The sequence below is a fragment of the Vidua macroura genome, chromosome 3 (assembly GCF_024509145.1).
Source record: "Vidua macroura isolate BioBank_ID:100142 chromosome 3, ASM2450914v1, whole genome shotgun sequence".
In the NCBI taxonomy this organism is placed as follows: domain Eukaryota; kingdom Metazoa; phylum Chordata; class Aves; order Passeriformes; family Viduidae; genus Vidua; species Vidua macroura.
The window spans coordinates 84723753-84741151 of NC_071573.1; the positions used below are offsets into that span (position 1 = coordinate 84723753).

Sequence of the window (17399 nt, forward strand, 5' to 3'; positions counted from 1 at the left end):
AGATACCTGTCACTGCATGAGGAACACAACCTGGGAAGTGTGGTCATCAAAGCTGGTAACCACTGAGCATGTAAAACCACTGCATGTGAAGAGTGTTACTTAACAAAGTTCAAGGCCAATGCACAACTAGGAGGCACATTGTGCTTGCCAAGGGCCAGCCAAGTGGGGGACTAAGACAATCAGCCCGTGCTGCACCACTGCAAACATCCCAGCAGCACTGAGACCATCAAAAGGTTGCAGCTTTTAGTGTCTCCTAGCATAACATGTCTTTCCATTTTCCTCTTGTTTTCATCTCCCAGGCAGAAACAAAGACAAGATGAAGAAACTGCTCAGTTCAAGTACCATATGAAATAAAAACTAGAGTAGGGAACAAAAATAAGGTGTCTTAAAAATCTGGGATAAGAAAGATAGAGTGGTAGATATCTGAGGATAAAGTACTGATCGCCAGGCCTGTATTCTGCAGGAGAAAAAGAGAGACATACACACTGGAGCAGGGAACACAAGGACAGTTGGTATGTGCAACAAGTTAGGTCAACCTCAGCACACATCCTCCCTCCCTGCTAGCCTATTGACAGCAAGGATTACAGGACAACAAAGTGCCATTCATTACTGCACAGACAAGGAGAATAAAGCATGTAAAGAGCAGACTCCTCCAGTTGCCCTTCCCATCCTGTCGGTCTTAGCGAGGCCACAAGACCTGGGAAGGTCTAAGCTCACTTTGTCTTCACGTAAAAACCGAACCTTGGGCCTTGTAAAAAATGCCCAGTGGTTAGAAACCAGATGGCACAAGGTGTCCCCCCTATCAGCCCATGCTACTTGAGCAGATTATTTAGCCTTTCTGTGCTTGGTTTTCTTACCAAAATGAATAGAACTACTTGCAGCAATTTATTTTCATGTTAAAAGTCTTCTCAAACAAGAACTGTTCAACAAGCATAAAATATTGTAGCAAACTCTGTATACATGAAACCAATACCTGAGGGACAGCCAGTCCTCAAACTTGTGCACAAGCCAGGTTTTCCTTTTCAGCAAATACAGACATCATTAACCTACATATGTGAACAGAGGACACCTTGTCTTAACAAGGGAACTCACCAGTGGCCAAAGACCCACTTCACACTGAAACAGAAAGTGCAGCTGTTACAAAAGATCTGGGAAGCAATGCACTTACAACTTCAATTCCCCCTGAATGTAACTCCTTCCTCCTCCTTAGACCACAGCTGCGCATAATGAAATTGTTAAACATGAGAAAACTCCCCTCCTTCTGCTCTTCCTTTGACACTGGTGCAGCCCAGCTCAGTGGAATGCTGCATGTGTGAGACCAGAAGCACAGAAGAATTTAGCACACAAAGCTGAGTAGCAAGGTGCAAGGTACTTGCCTTTAAAGACACACATTATTGAAAGCTAAATACTCCTGTCAAATGACTGCTGACAAGAACGAGGAAATGCAGTTTTGAAACTGCATAATTGGATTAAAAGTGAAGATCAAGGGTTTCTTTGGATTCACATAGCTGGAATTCCATGAGCACCATACCTGGAGCCTGAGTTACACCACAGAAAGCATAACTGCCTTTCTTATGCTGAACTTAAGTCTTGCAAGAAGCAATCTTTGAGCCAACAAGGATGGAAGGAAAACAGGCCACAGATACAAAGGAGCAGATAGATGTTCACCTTTCTGAGCCATTCTGACATGAACTGACCTACAGATCACTCTTCCACGCAAGGCAGTGGATGGTGACAGGGAAGTGCTTTCAGGCAGGTGGGGTAATGCCCCAAACAAACTGCAAACTCTGCTCATCCTCCTGCTGCATGACAGAGCCTCTGTCAACAAAAGGGATTTACTCTGACTCCTTTCTCTGGACAGGAGAGCAAGCCTCACCCAGAGCAAATATGCCAGAGAAATTTCCAGAATCATATTTTCAAAATTACAGCTATATATATTTGGGTCATGGTTGAACGCAATGACCTTACAGGTCTTTCCCAACCTTTAAGATTCTCTGATTTTACTGTATCAAAATGTGTTCTGAAGCCAGAGGACATTTGGAAATGAGACCAGCACCAGAAACTGCTGCCTGAGTCAAGCAAGGATTTGGTAGATGCACAGGAACAGCTTGAATTCCACGTGTCTCGCTGGTAAGTAATCAACTGCTCAGCTGATCTAATTGGCTTGGATCTCACTCAAATCCAAGTTATATTCCTGTCAGTTGCAGGACCTGTGCTGATGAGAATCCCACTCCCCCAGCCCATGGCATATCAGACAGAGCTTCACAGTGCCCAGGCAGTCCATGGGGCAGGTTCCCATGTCTCCCACCCTCCTACAAGCACCCAGCCTTGTCCAGCTGCCTCCCCCAGCTCTGTAGTGAATCTCAGCCTACCTTACGTGTGGGAACTGTGATCCAGTGAACTGGCATGGCCCTGCTGAAAGCTAAGTGATAACCAAGTTCTTCAGCAAGTTTCAAGATAAGCTTTATTTATTTTAAAGGAGAAGAACATCTGCAGGATATGTTTACATTCAGTCTCCTACATAAATTTAAATATTTGTGTGGCACACACTTCCATAACCAAGTGTCCCCTACTGGCTGACACCACACTGAGACACCACCCTGTGCATAGTCACTGCACAGCTATGAACACAAGTTCTGAACTCAATGGAACACACTTTTCAGCTCCAATTCTCTTGTGCTGCATGGGCTTTGCATGGTAACATTTCTTACTCATTTCAGAAGAACTAAGCACTGTCCTTTACAAGATGCGGATTTTGACTATCTGAAGTCTTCCAAATGAGTGGAATTTCAAAAGAAGTTCTCCTGTCTCTCCATTTGCATCAGCAAAATCACAGGCTGTATTTAGGTTTCTGACCATTTACTCTGTGCATTCATCATCTTGTTCTATGCAATGATGCTGCCACAGAACCCAACTTCAACTACTTTGGATCCAGCCAGCACGGGTGTTATCTGGGAGGAGGCTCAGGAGTACAGGGGATCTTGCCACCAAGTCTGGCAGGATCAGTACATTCTCTACAAAGGTGTTTTAACAAACTTTGTTTCCTCTTCAGAAAACTCTGCTGAAATCTGTCTTTGTGAAGTTGCTTTGCCTGAGCACATTTTCCCTGGGAAGCACTCCCCAGACCGAGGCACAGCTTTTAGCTTCTCTGTCTTCTGGTGATTGGTTCTCACAAATCTTAGCAGGTTAACAATGGCAGCTGGTGTGATTCCAGGGATACGGCTGACTGCACCAATCTGCACATGGAGACAGGAACAAGTTAACTACACACTGCATGGAGCTAGTGAGAAATGAGAGCAAAACCTGTGGGTGTTCCTTCCCCTGATTCTTTCACCCCCCTGCCCCTTGAGAAGACAGAAGGGATTTCACTGCTGCTCAGCGCTGCTGTGGCTGAATTTCTCACCGTCTGGGGCCGGTTTGCATCCAGCTTCTCCCGCACCTCTGCGGAGAGCGAGGCATCAATGGCAAAGTAATCCAGGTCATGTGGCAGCTGCAGCGCCTCATCACGACGCACCTCTTCCATCTCCTGCTGCTGATTGACTACACACCACTCGTAAGCAGCTGTGGTGATCAGGGGAACAAGAAAGGCAGATATTGATGAAGCCTCATGTGAAAATCACTTGCAAGAAGCACAATGAAAAATTCCACTGAGGTGGTCAAAAGTTCCTAAGGAAATTTCCAGCCTCATAGATTACAGAGCCTAATTCACAGCACTGCTTTGGAAGAAGTCATACTCTTTGATTTGTAACAGAAATTTAGATACATGGGTTGTTTTTATCTTCTCACAAGAATGAAGGATGGCCTATTTGATGGGGCAGTAAGGAGGAAAAAACCCTGAAGAGTGATCTTCCCCACAGAGTGAAACACCCGTGCATAAAAAGGGCTGTGGCTTATGGTAAAAAGTTCACACTGATCAGAGTGTTTCATTTCTCTAAGCAGCAACATGAAGCACACTAGAACTGCTGTACCCTTACTGAAAAAACATATACAGATCACCACGAGAGAGCCTAATTCTTGTACTCTACCTTCTATTTTCAATCTCTCTGCCAGCTCTCGCCATTGAGCAAGCTTGCCCAGGGGCTCTGGGATAGCCTTTGCCAGAATCTCCATGTTGGCATCTTGATACTGAAGGACTTCAAAGGCACTGTGGAGAACAAGATTAAACACTTGTAAAAAGGAGTCACACTTGTAAGGCAAATTTACGGTTGTTCCAAGCTCAAATGTACAAAGTTCTTAGCTTAAGCCAGAACAACTGCAGAGACATGCTCAATTCCCTGCTATCTCCTCTCAGGACACAGAAGAGCTGCCAAACTCTTGAAGAGAGACTCCTCATATAAATTTACAGCAAGACAGAAGGGACAAGGCAAGGATACTAAGGGAAACCTTTCACACAGACTTTGTCAGCCAGGAGGTCTTAGTCACTGATTTAAAACAACAGGAAAGATGAGATAAAGTGTGAGGAAGGGAAGTAAGGGCTTTTGTGCACAAGAACAGCTACCACCTGACACCAGCCTGAAATCAAGTGCTGTTTTTACCAAGCTTTTAGCGAAGCCGCAACCCACTGCAAAACCATCTCCAGCAGGTGACTGTGTAAGGACAGCAAGCACTGTCTGGGCCAGTGGAGCACTCCTTTGCTTTGAGAGCGCATGTCACATGGAACAGTAAAAACATCAATGCCATACTTATTCTATAGGCAAACATCAGATGTGTATCCTCTGAAGGTGGTGAAGTTGGAATCTTGGAGTACCGACAGCTTCAGGAAGGATGGATAAATGCTGTGAAACTACTAGCCAGATGTGCTAAAGCTAGGTCAAACCAGAAAGCTCCAGGTGTAACACTTACCTGACAGGTGACCTGCGATTGCTACTTATGGGAACTCCTGGTAGTAACTGGGACCATTTGGATATGCTGAACTGAAGTGATTTTAGTGTTGCGATTCCATCCTCTAATGCAGCTCTCATCTTTACTGCTTGTTCATATCGCCGCTGCGATACGCACCCAGCTTCTTCAAACCCTGCAGAGACAGAGTCCATGAGACAAAGGCCTACAGCCAGGCAGGGCTGGCCAGTGCAAGAGCTACCACAGCAGAACACCTCTGTGAGTGAGCCTGGCGTCCGCGTTGTCCGGCCTCAGGGCCATGCGGAACTCCACGCGGCTGGTGAACATCCGGTAGGGCTCACTGGTGCCCAGCGTGGTGAGGTCATCAATCAGCACTCCCACGTAGCCCTCGGTGCGACTGACGGTGAACGGGGGCTTGCCCTGAACCCGCAGGCAAGCATTGATCCCAGCAATCACACCCTGCACAGGCAAAACAAACCAAACATCCATCGCTCTCGTCTTAGCAAAAACATCAGCACATCTGCCCCAAAGGCTCACACGTCAAACAGCACCCAGGAAAATACAACAGTCCGTGCCAGTAATCCAGGCTGTTTCCTTCTTGTGACATTATGAGTGTCTGAAGGGCTTCTTGGCCCCTGCTGATGTGTCTGGAGACAGTTCCCACGTTTTCAGTTTTACCCACTGCACAGTCTCCATGCCAAAACACTTGACAGGACTTTCAATTACTATTGTTACTGCAACTTTAGTGACAGTAACTGCAGATACTTGTACAGATACAAGTAAAAATATCTTAGACAACTCTGCAATCAGGGTGAGCAACAAAAGTAACAACATCTCATGAACACAAAACTGGCCTAGGAAGACTATCACAAAGGCCAAGGTAATATCCCTTTCTGAGTGCTGAATATACAATAGTCAGATTTGCTCACCTGAGCTGCAGCTTCTTCATAGCCTGTCGTGCCATTTATCTGGCCTGCAAAGAAGAGGCGCTGAACAAGACGCGACTCGAGAGAAGCAGTCAGTTGTCGGGGGTCTAAAAAGTCATACTGCACCCCATAGCCTGTGACACACAACAAGACAGATGTTACAGGAAGGACTGTCAAGGCAATCAGTGGAGCAGAACGGCTTATCAATTCTATTTATGATTTCTGAACAAGTAAACTAAAAATCACTGCATCTAGGAATTAGTTTTGCTTCATATTTCCTTTGTTTTGCTACGCTTTAAGCAAAATCTGCTTTTCATTAACTAGTAAATAAATATGACCAGTAGATTCAAAATAATTCAGCCCTCTCACCTGGCTGTAACATCTTGGCTTTTTCCAAGCCTGGGACGGATTTGATCACCTGCTCCTGGAGCTCAGGTGGCAGCGTCATGGACATGCCTTGGGGGTAAATGATGTTGGAATCCAAGCCTTCGGGCTCCAGCCACACCTGATGTTCTCGGTCTGGGAAGCGCAGAACCTTTGATTCCAGAGAGGGACAGTACCTGTAACAGTAAACGGCCATGAGCAGCACCTGACATGGAGAAAGAGTTATTTTCCAGAAGCGAAGCAGGAAAGACCCACAGCTCCAAACAGACTTCCAGCTTGTCCTCTTGACAGCCTTGCATGATGCCACACACTCACCGTGGGCCCCTGGTTGTCTCCCTGACGTGGTTGTTCAGGTGGAGGTTATCACGGATAATTTGCTGGGCCTTGAGGTTAGTGCGAGTCAGGTAACAGGACAGCTGATCTTCGGGCTGGAAGAGGCCAAAGCTCAGCCTAAGTTAATCTGGTCACGACACTCTATCCTTACTAAATAACTCTGATATCTCCAAGACCTTTCCTGTGATGGCTGGCTCTTACTTCTGGGAGGGGTCAGCAGGGCTGTCATACCCACTGTACAGACTGAACATGAGCAATCCAAGAGCCTGAGCAACATGCCCAAAACCAGACCGAGAACAGGATGGAATCTGGGGGTTTGGAATTCAAGTTCTACCCTATATGCCATATTCCTAATAACAGGATGGATATTCCCATTAAATTAACATGAATCAGCATTCAAACTGATCACGGGGGAAAAAAGCTCCGGAGTTAGAAGAATTAAGCGCTGACCCTACAGCTAACAGCCAATTAATGGGTTTGGTGAAGAAAAAAAAATTCTCTTGAAGAGGAAAAAACCTCAGAACTCTGCAATTAACATGAAAAATACAAAGTTTGGAAAAAACCTCACCATGTAAAGTATTCCACTGATTTTTCTGAAAAAGAGTCAATAGACACACATTCAAAATTGTGAACATGTAGCACCATAACTCTTTAAAACTGCCACTGAGTTATATATTAGTTGACCAAAAGTCTTTGTGATTTTACGTGGTTTTCATTTAGATCTCTCTTGGCTGACTGTCAGTACAAAACCCTGAGAAATCATCTCACTGGACTTGCAGAAAGGAACTCCATGCACCCATAACCCTTAGAGAACTTAATCAACTAATAAAGAATTGGTTAACGGGTGTCATATAACTTGAGATGAATTAGATGCCATAGAGCAAGAAAGCTATCTTGAAAAAAGTTAAGGAGTCAAAAGCCTATATACCCCAGAAAACTTGATGAATACATTGCAGGTGCAGTAAGGGAGACACTTCATACGCCTGTACACCCCAGAAAACTTCATCAATAGTAACTGTCTAACCGGGACAGCAAATTTACTAAAGTCCTGTTTAAAAAGCCATGTAACCACCACATGAAGAATAATACTAGCACCAGTATCACATTTCACAAAACTCTGACTCTAATCACCTTACTCTGAAGTAAAGAAAGTTCAGTTCTTAAGTTGAGAAGTGAGAGTAAAAAGGTATTTGCTTTCAAAAGAACACATTGAAAGTCCTCAAAAACCTAACACCTCCAGTACAAATACATCCCAGCTGCCTTTCCCAGCCAGCAACTCCCTGGCTGATAATGAGCACGACATTCCCAGAACCACTTCCCACCCGGCTCTATGTGCATTTGATGGGTGGGATTTGCTATCCCACCTTGATCCACACAGCCTCGCTGAGGAAGCTGAATGGCACTGGAGGGTTGTCAGCTGCACGTTCCTCCAGACCACTGAAGTCAATCGTATCCTTGGCAAGTCGGGGTGGTGTCCCAGTCTTCAGCCTGCCCACAGCAAATCCCAGCTTCTCCAGAGTGTGAGCCAGCCCGATGGCTGGCTGGTCCCCCAGCCGCCCCGCCGGATGCATCTCCAGGCCGATGTGGATCATCCCCCTCAGAAACGTGCCGGTGGTCAGGATAACACTCCCAGCATGTACTGTGCTCCCATCTCCTGGAACAGCAGGTTTTCAGAGATATTCACATTTTAGTATCAACATTTTAGTTGATACATTTTAGTATCAATTCTGCTGCTTCTGTCTAAAACTAGACTACCAGTGTTCACTGGGGGTTTATCTGTCTTCTATTATAAAATAATACCAGCTTTTCCATAATAAAAGCACCAATAGTAATAACTACAATAAGCAGCATGTAGTTGTTTCTGTATATTTATTATTCCTAAACAAGTTACCCCTAACAAAGAAAACCACTCCTCGGAAAAATCCATACCCAGGCCTTTACTTCAGAAAGCTTGTTTATTGTAACAGCAAGAGGTAATAAAGTACAAGCCTGTAATTAAGAGGACCCCGTGGTCCTGTGACACTGAGGGCAGCATACACCATTTACCAAATAAAATCTCAAAACACAGCATGGAATTCAGTATCACTAGCCTGAAGAAAATTAACTTAGTTAACGTCCCAGTATACTACCAATCCGGGTATTTTTGACATTGTATTACTTTGTATTACACATAGTAACCTGGTTTAGTTCACACTTTGCCTAAACCAGTGCTATTGGCTAATTCATCTTTCTCACTAATGAATTAGAATTGTATAATTCATCTTTCTCATCGGTGAATCAGCAATATGTACCCCAAAGGCTGTAGGCACTCTTAGTACGGAGTAGCTGAAGGCACTTAATGAGTTACTAGCACATACCCAGAACAACTCCTGCGACTTGGCATTTCCCAGGACGGCCTGGCTCTGCCTCTGTCAAGAGAAGATCCTCCACGGATGCCTCATGAACTGTCAACAGTGGTGTGTTAAGGATTTCTTTCTGTCATGAAAGGAGTTACTGCAAAAATCTAGGAAGCTGTGAGACATATGGGCAATCCCAAACCCTGTTGATTTCTGAAACATCTATTATCCACTTCCATTCTTACCAGGTCATTTGGCAGACACAGTTATGGTACTATCCTGATTTATCAGGTAGAAGTTTTCACTCACATAAAGTTTTAACTCAAATAAACTAATTGGTCATGGAGCCTAACCTGTATCTAAGACACTGGAGAAATTTTTAAACTGTGCTGAGCTCCTACAACTTACACTGCATCAAAGTACCAAACAGAAAGGTACCTAGGTTTGGTCGGTGTGAAAAATGCATATTTTATGACTGGCTTTTCGCAAATGTTACAATGAATATTATATGTGTAATGTTGGAAAGTTATGCTGTATTAATTCTCTTAAGTAGTGTGTTAAATGTATTTTTAACTTATAATACAATGTTAAAATAGAAACTATGCTATGTAAGATACTTCTTAACTAGCTCAAGAAAGAGATGAGATAATCAAGAGATTCTTCGCACAGAGATGGCAGTGAGGGGCCCATAAAGAGTTACAGTCTCCTTATCAGAAAAGACAAACATTTTTTCCACCTTCTCTCCGTCTTTATGGAACTACCAGGATTAAGGAGAAGAAGTTGACAAAAACCAGAAAAGCTCTTAATTTGCAAGGAATTTATGCATCATGTATAGATGTATGAATATGCAACAGGCTATTGCTTTTAAGGTGATTCCTTTGTTCACAAGGCATGCTTGTCGTGGCTTAAGTGCCCGAGAGCATCCGGACACCCGTAATTCTTTGCTTTTTATTGTCTTGTAATTGTCCTAACTCTAAACTTTTATTAATCTAATTGTATTACTATTTTTATAACCATTTTATTATTATTAAACTTTAAAAATTTTAAAAACCAAGTGATTGGCGTTTTTCACAATCGGTAAATAACGAAAACCAAAACATAGCCCCTTCCTTCGTAATCCTCAATCCCGACTGCCAGCACCCAGGAGTCCGCCCGGCGCGCCCCGCTCACCTGCATGTTCTCCTTGTAGAGGCCGCGGTCGATCTGCGCGCGGAGGCCCCACACGGCCGGGCCCTTGCAGCGGTTCAGCACCTTGTAGTGAACGCCGGAGCGATCGCACAGGCGGCCGCACAGCCCGTCCAGGGCGTCCACCTCCCGCATGAGGTGCCCCTTCCCGATGCCGCCGAAGGACGGGTTGCAGGACATTTCCCCTGGGTAATGACACAGCGATACCCTCAGCATCGCCCAAAGTCTCCCCGGCTCAGCGCCGCTCCCCACGCGGAGACCCGAGGCGCCCGCGGCAGCTTCCCCCGCCCGGCCCGGGCACCCGCGGCGGTACCGATGGTGCCGATCCTGTGCGTGAGCAGCAGCGTGCAGGCCCCGCCGCGAGCGGCCGCCGCCGCCGCCTCCGTGCCCGCATGGCCCCCGCCGATCACCACCACCTCGTAGCGCGGCGCTGCCGCCGCCCCGACCTCGCTGCCCGCCCGGCGGTGCCCGGGGCGAGGCGCCGGGGGCAGCGGCAGGCGGCGGCAGCCGCTCCGCAGGAACATGGCGGCTGGGCCGGCCCTCCCGGCGGCGGCAGCTGGGGGCGGGAGTGTCGCCGCGGCTCCTCCGCCTCGGAGCGAGAGGCGGGGCCGGCGGGAGTGGCGAGAGGCGTCTCCGGCGGCCGCCCGCGCTGGCAGCCCTTGCGGCTGGAAAAGCCCGGCAGTGCCGGTGCTCATGTGGCCTCGCCCCGCGGGCGGGCGGGGCTGCCGAGGAGCGGGAAAACGCTCCCCGCGGATTGGAGGGCGGCCGCAGCTCGGTTGTTGCTACCAGAGCTTTCCTGTGCCCGGGCTGAAGTTGGCAGCAGCGGGCAACGCCTCGCCCCCGCCCCGCTCGCCCGGGTTTCGTTTCCTAGGGGAGGCGCGCTGCCTGGAAGAGGAACTCGCCCGAAGCCAGAGGCGGGAACTCCGTTGCCCGTGAGGCCGCGCTCGCTGTCTTGTGAGTGCAGAGAGGGAGCGGCGCCCATGGACACCGCGGGTGGCAGAGGGGCGCGGGCCAGGCGGGGGACACGTACCACTGCTCCGCGGGGCCGGGGCACGGAGAAGGGCGCAGCCCGAAGCCCCTCACGGGGCCGCGTCGCGGATGAAGGCTCGAGCGCCGTCGCGACCCTCCGGGCACCGCGGACGGACGGAGCCCCCGCTCGGGGCGGCCGCCCGGCGCGGCGAGCCTCCGCCGCCCCGGAGCTGCCAGCGGGCAGCGTAGAGGCGCTCTCCGCCCCGCGGAGCAGGGCGCCGACCGCCAGAGCCCCCGCGGCCCCGCAGAGCGTCGCGGCGGTGCCCGACGGGGTCCCTGCCTCCAGCCGTCGCCCCCCGCCGGCGTCGGACGCCTTGCGGCTCCGGGAGGTGCTGTCGAGGCTCAGCCTGCCCCGCGAAGACGTGTCCAAGGCTTCGACGCTGGTGAACAGGGCGGTCTCGCACCTGGTCCAGGCCATCCGCGGCAAGGACAGCTTCTTCAGCTCTATCGAGCCGCTTAACGCCGGCAGCTACTACGAGCATGTCAAGGTGGGTGCCGGGGCGGCGGCGGCAGGTGGCGGGCGGGAACACGGGCCGGCCGCGCGAGAGGTGCTCTGAGCTGGCCTTTCCCGCCGAGCTATGGCTCTGTGCATGTAACCACATCTCTAAGGATGGCTCTGTGAAGTAACCACAAATCAGTAACCTGCTGAATGGTGTTACGTGCATTGAGTCAGAGACGCTACGTGAACGGGATGCGTTCAGGCTGCAGCAAGCCCTGCCCTTGCACAACACGCAGGTGAGCCCCGGTCTAACAACAGTCAGGTAGAGCAGTGCAGGTTTTAGTGCATATTTTTTTTCAAAAAGCTGGAATTACGGATATAAATTGAAAGAAGAAAAAATTAGATATTAGAAAGAATTTTTTTATTGTGAGGGTGGTGGGACAGTGGTACAGAGTGCCCGAGGAGATTGTGGATGCTCCAAACGTGGGAGCGTTCAAGGCCAGGCTGGACAAGGCCTTGAGCAACCTGGTCTAGTGGATGGTACCCCTGCCCAGGGGAGGGTGGGTCAGGACTATATCTTTAAGGTCCATTCCAACCCCTTCACCTTCTGTGATTAACCAGTACATTTTTTCCTGATTCCAGCAGACTGAAACTAAGTCAAACATGGGGACACATTTTTTTCCCATCTAAAACCAGCTCCAGACGTAGCAATGCAGTTTTTTTTTCCTCACAGTTGATTCCTATGTTCAAAAGGATGACTGAGCACATTTATGCATTAATTATTCAGTACAGGTCAAGAATCTTAAAACTATCTTACAAAATTACTAAATTGGAGAGCTGGGAAGCGAGCTGCAAATTGCTATTTTCCACCCCAATGTACAGTAATGTTGCAATACCACAGAAATAAGCTCATATTTCACATCAGACATGATTAGTACACCAAGGTAGATAAAACCACAAGTGGTATAAAAATCTCATTGAATAAAACTTAAGTTGCACATTGACTGTTGAATTCTTATATTTGCAGATATCTGAACCAAATGAGTTTGACATCATGCTTGTAATGCCTGTTACAAGGATTCAGCTGGATGAGTCTGATGACACTGGTGCCTACTATTATGTATCATTCAAAAGAAGTCCCAAAGAAAAGGATTGGTTGAAGTTTTTAGAGGAAGATGGAAAATTATCAGCCATTAAAATGCTTCAAGCACTAAGAGAAATTATTAAACAGGAAGTAAAGAACATTAAAGGTTAGTACTGAGAGGATAAACTTCATCAGGAAGTGGTAAAAACCCAGTTACAGTGTGCATGTGTGTTGCCCCAGTTTTCCTGCCAGTCCTCTGTCCTTGTGCCAACAGAGCTGTAACCCCTCCTGTCCCCAGTATCTCAAGCTGGCTCTTGTGTTAAGAATCACAAATACACATAGGTAACTTGTTACATTATTAACTCCACAATGCACATTTTCTGTATGAAAATAATAAACATTAAGGGTTCTATTGCATGCTTGCTATTTCCTACATGACATATACATCTTGCATCTAGGTGGAGTATATAAAGAGCCATTTGCTGAAGTGGTAGCAAAACAAAGAGCTTTCTTTTATACAGTACCTAATATTTTTATTGATCAGTACAGAAACTGCATCCTAGTTATTTTTATAATTATTTTAAATATATAATATATATATTTTATATAATTATATTAAAGTAACCCCAGTTAGGGTTATTTTTTCCCAAAACCTTCAGAAACATTGTGGCCAGATCTCTTCACTGTGTGTTTCCAACAGGGAAGCAGTTAAATGAAAAACATTATTATATTTTTAATTCTTAGACAGTAAATCAAGCAAACACAGTAGTGTTCCCTATTTCATAGAACTCTTCAACAGACCTTCTCAATGTTTCAACATCCTCTAGGATAAAGAACCATTGACTGAACCCAGGTATTTCTTTTGATTGCTCATGAGCTCTTTAGTAAAAACTAACATTCTTCAAAAGAAAGTTTTCATCTAATGAATCTATCTAACTAACATGAAATATCACTTTCTTTGTTACTAGATATGGAAGTCACTGTGGCAAGGAAAAAGGCTGGAAGCCCTGCAATAACTCTTCAGATCAAAAATCCTCCATCAGAAATATCACTGGACATCATCTTGACTTTGAAGGCTCAGCAGAACTGGCCCCCCAGCACACAGGGTGGCCTCAAAATTGAACAGTGGCTGGGAACAAAAAAGAGGCAGAACTTCAGATTTAAACCACTTTATTTAGTAGCCAAGCAAAACAAAAGAGAAAAAGTTCTAAGAGGTACCTCAGATATGGACTATAATAAATTATGAAATATCTTCTCTACAACTTGATCACTTACAAGTGCTATAGAAAGGCTATCCAGATCATTGCAGTATTCTGTCTTCCAGACACCTCATCCTGGATATATCCAGCTCAGACAACTGAAATCCCTCTTTAAAGCATCTTTAAAGCTTGTCCTGTACTGAAATGTAAATACAAACCCACTCTGCCAGGCTGTACACTAACCATTACTAAGAGCATTATATTAAATCCACTCCAGCCAGACACGTGGATAAGAGCCTTCCCTTGTCCTAGTACTGTACTTAACAGCAGCTTGCACTGTCTTGTAAGGAAATTAGAAGAAAGTTGCTAAAAATGCAGGGAACTTCCCACTACATGAGACTGCATCCACAAATCAGATACTTCTGCAGGAAGCAAACTATTTTCTATCAAGACACATTATTTCTCACTATAGTCCGGTATGGCTACAACATTTTTTCCTCCAGACCACTGTCACATTGAACCTCCCTTAGTTTGCAGAAACATTCTGACTTGTCAGTGCATTGTGGTAACTGATGATTTCAGCAATAAGATTTCAAGCATTCTGATACCTTTTTAATTAGCATGCCCATGTTATCAAAGCCCAGTACAGAAGTACTGATTTATTTGGCAACTTCTTCCTGTGCAAATGAAATGCAAAGAGTAATTGAGCCAAACAGGCAAGGGAAACAGTGTAATTCATGAAAAGAAGACAAAAGTGATTGCTGGTATTAGAAACAGGGCATTGAGCTAGATTAGCAATTATTTTCAGAAGCATGAGCAGAAGAGCAAAAAGAAATGCTTTAGAAAAGTCATCTTACATGAGACAAACTCACAAACCTTGGTTACTTGCACAAAGAAAACCCAGAAAACACAATAAGAGAACAGAAATTAAAAGGTTGTAGATTTCTTTGAATAATGCAGTTCTCCAAATCATGTTCAGCAAAATCAGGGACTTTCAGAACTAAGCCTAATTTTAAAATAAATCCAAACATCCTCAGGAATTTAAAGCATCCAAACAATTAATTATGTCCTATATTAATTACATTCTAATTGTCTTTGTGAAGCAGCTGGGGAATTAAGGAGGAACTAACTGCACTCATTGAATTATGATTTTTTTTTTTTAGTGGGTGGAAAAAAATTGCGGGTATATAAGTCAATTACAAAATTGGGTTTTTTTTCCTAGCTACAAAAGCTGATGTTTAGTGCTGTGTAACCATTTAACAGTCTTGTGCTTGACTTCAGGGAACACCTGGCGACTCTCCTTCTCGCACATCGAAAAGGACATGATAAAGAACCACGGCAACTCAAGGACATGCTGTGAATCCAATGGACTCAAGTGCTGTAGGTTGGTATTTCACAGGAATATTTTACTTTAAGCCTGTGTGAGCTAATACTGTTTCAGTTTAGCACTTAAGAATTTAATCTAACAGTAATTACTCATAATAGGAAGCAAGAGTAAGCCTTTTAGGCATAATTGTACTACAGCAATACAACACTGCATGTGCTTGCTGAATGTCTGATTTGCATTTACCTAAAGAAAGGTGGAAACAATCAAATTGTTGGTTTACACTCCAGACTTGCCTCAGAATGCAAAATGATGTGACTTATTCAATTATCTTTCCCAAATTCAGTCCTGTTTAGGAAAAAAGCTTTAAAAAGTGACCAACTCCACTTTCTGAGCAAAACTGTACTTGATATGAAGGCAATTTCTAAATTGATGGTGAGAAAACTGCTGAATGAGATCAAGATGAATAAATGATTTTTCACTTCCATGAGAACTGTTTTCCAGATTTCTTCAACAAGGAAGAAAAAAACCCATGAGGTACAAAACCTCCTTAACAAGTAAACTAAGTTGGTTTGCCAATTACATCTTGTACTGAAAGAAAGCCACAGGAGAATTAATGCCTAATTGTGTTTAAGTATCTGATCTACATATTTAGAACTATGGAGAAGGTACCTATTATTTTTTTTTTTTTTTTAACAGGAAGGGTTGTCTTAAGCTGCTGAAGTTTCTTCTAGAGCAACTTAAAATGAAACATCCAAAAGAATTGGAAAAATTCTGTTCCTATCATGTCAAAACTGCTTTTCTCCATTCCTGTGTCACGTGGCCAAATGACACAGACTGGCATTTGGGAAACCTGGATCATGCCTTTCAGCAGTGTCTGGGACTTTTTATGGATTGTCTGCAAAAGTCTCAGCTGACTCACTTCTTTATTCCCCAATACAACTTGCTCAGCCTAGAAGATAAGGCAAGACATCATTTCCTTTCAAGAAAACTAAGCCATGAATTAAACAACGGATTCCCAGTATTTCATGAGAATCATTAAGAACAGTGTTCACAATAGATATCTAATCATGTTGACTTGCATATTTGAAAGAAAAAACTCTGCACCATAAACGACACTTCAGTAGTCTGTACTACAAAACCCAAATCAAAATAAAATCAAGACCACTAAGAGAAAAATGTGTATTTCAGTCACACTGCTTAGCCATAACCCTTAAAATAAATGTTTTAAGTAATATTTACCTTGTCTATCCAAATGTGGATGTGACCTGCAAAGTATCCTCAAGGTATACTAAGAACATATAGAAGAATTTGCAATAGTTCATTCCCCACATGTAATTTCTATGCTTCCAAATACAAAGGCATCAATGACTGCATAAAGGGAAAACTGATAATTTTATTTAAAATTAAGATCCACTGCAGAATATCCAAAATACACTCCTACTTTCAAAGAAAAAAAAAAAAAAAGTCACTGGAGTTACTTTGACATTAGCCAGAACTTCTCCAGATTACCTGCGTGGATATGAAGATCTTTTGCAGAAGACAATCGCCAGCAACAGTTGGCAGAAAGGGAATATTTTATCTGAGTAATATAAAGTTCCTGAACTTCTCCTTTCCGAGTCTTCAGAATTACTTTAGAAATCAGTCTTTTCATTGGGCTTTGGATGGGAAAAAATCGTTACCTAATTTGCTGCAACAGAGTAAATGGTTTTCTGCCAATGAGCATTTATTTGATTTATTTTATTTATATGATGAATCATGTAGAAAGAAATGCATCTTTCAACCTGTATCAAAGAGGAAGACTCTTGATATAAAAGGTTTTCAAAACCAAAATGCAGCATGAACTGGACACTGCTGAAATTGAAATTCTTATCCATTTTTCTCATATTGAAGAAATCTATGTTAGGAAAAAAATAATTATAATATTTCCTATTTCAGGTGAGAAGTACACAGCATTTGAGAACTGCTGTGCTGCAAATAAATACATCTTTTGCTTCTACTTATAGAAGCCATAGGAAGTCCATCTATTTAGCCTACTATTTTTAGCCTTCTTAGGAAGGCAAAATAACCTACTGGCTTGAATAATGCCCAGATTTACCTCAATTATGAGAAAATTAAGAGGGAAGAATATTTAGAGAGTAATTTTACTAAAAAAAATTATAATTTTACTTAATTTTGTTTATTAGTTTTTATTTAATCATATGACACATAAATAACCACAAGTTCAGACCAAGCATCCAATGAAGGAATAACTCCTTCCCGTATAAATTTCAAAGAGTAGAAAACACGCCCCATTTTCACTGGGAGTCTGTGTGACAGAG

General features: G+C 44.4%; 2 protein-coding genes across 2 annotated transcripts; one reads left to right on the forward strand and one right to left on the reverse strand.

Annotated features, from left to right (window-relative positions):
- Window positions 1–2446: 2446 nt before the first annotated feature.
- On the reverse strand, window positions 2447–10527 carry MTO1 (mitochondrial tRNA translation optimization 1). The gene is made up of 12 exons (XM_053974031.1): window positions 10317–10527; window positions 9989–10188; window positions 8840–8957; window positions 7847–8136; window positions 6465–6577; window positions 6135–6325; window positions 5769–5899; window positions 5094–5298; window positions 4843–5014; window positions 4026–4144; window positions 3404–3561; window positions 2447–3236 (listed from the first exon to the last, which is right to left on the reverse strand). The coding sequence occupies exons 1-12, from the start codon at window positions 10525–10527 to the stop codon at window positions 3015–3017; spliced, it is 2130 nt and encodes a 709-aa protein (XP_053830006.1). The 3' UTR covers window positions 2447–3014.
- Window positions 10528–10885: 358 nt separating this feature from the next.
- CGAS (cyclic GMP-AMP synthase) lies at window positions 10886–17297 on the forward strand. Its single transcript, XM_053974035.1, has 5 exons — window positions 10886–11520; window positions 12499–12721; window positions 13524–13769; window positions 15036–15138; window positions 15778–17297. The coding sequence occupies exons 1-5, from the start codon at window positions 10984–10986 to the stop codon at window positions 16118–16120; spliced, it is 1452 nt and encodes a 483-aa protein (XP_053830010.1). The 5' UTR covers window positions 10886–10983; the 3' UTR covers window positions 16121–17297.
- Window positions 17298–17399: the final 102 nt, after the last annotated feature.

What these genes read in the sequence shown, in the direction of transcription:
- MTO1 (XM_053974031.1), bottom strand. Translation starts at nt 10,527, where the DNA reads ATGTTCCTGCGGAGCGGCTGCCGCCGCCTGCCGCTGCCCCCGGCGCCT. An exon ending in GAGACAACCAGGGGCCCACG is followed by an intron (nt 6,326 to 6,464) that starts GTGAGTGTGTGG and finishes TTACTGTTACAG; the next exon opens with GTACTGTCCCTCTCTGGAAT. An exon ending in AGAGAGATTGAAAATAGAAG is followed by an intron (nt 3,562 to 4,025) that starts GTAGAGTACAAG and finishes TGATCACCACAG; the next exon opens with CTGCTTACGAGTGGTGTGTA.
- CGAS (XM_053974035.1), top strand. Translation starts at nt 10,984, where the DNA reads ATGGACACCGCGGGTGGCAGAGGGGCGCGGGCCAGGCGGGGGACACGT. An exon ending in AAGAGAAAAAGTTCTAAGAG is followed by an intron (nt 13,770 to 15,035) that starts GTACCTCAGATA and finishes GCTTGACTTCAG; the next exon opens with GGAACACCTGGCGACTCTCC. An exon ending in AATGGACTCAAGTGCTGTAG is followed by an intron (nt 15,139 to 15,777) that starts GTTGGTATTTCA and finishes TTTTTTTAACAG; the next exon opens with GAAGGGTTGTCTTAAGCTGC.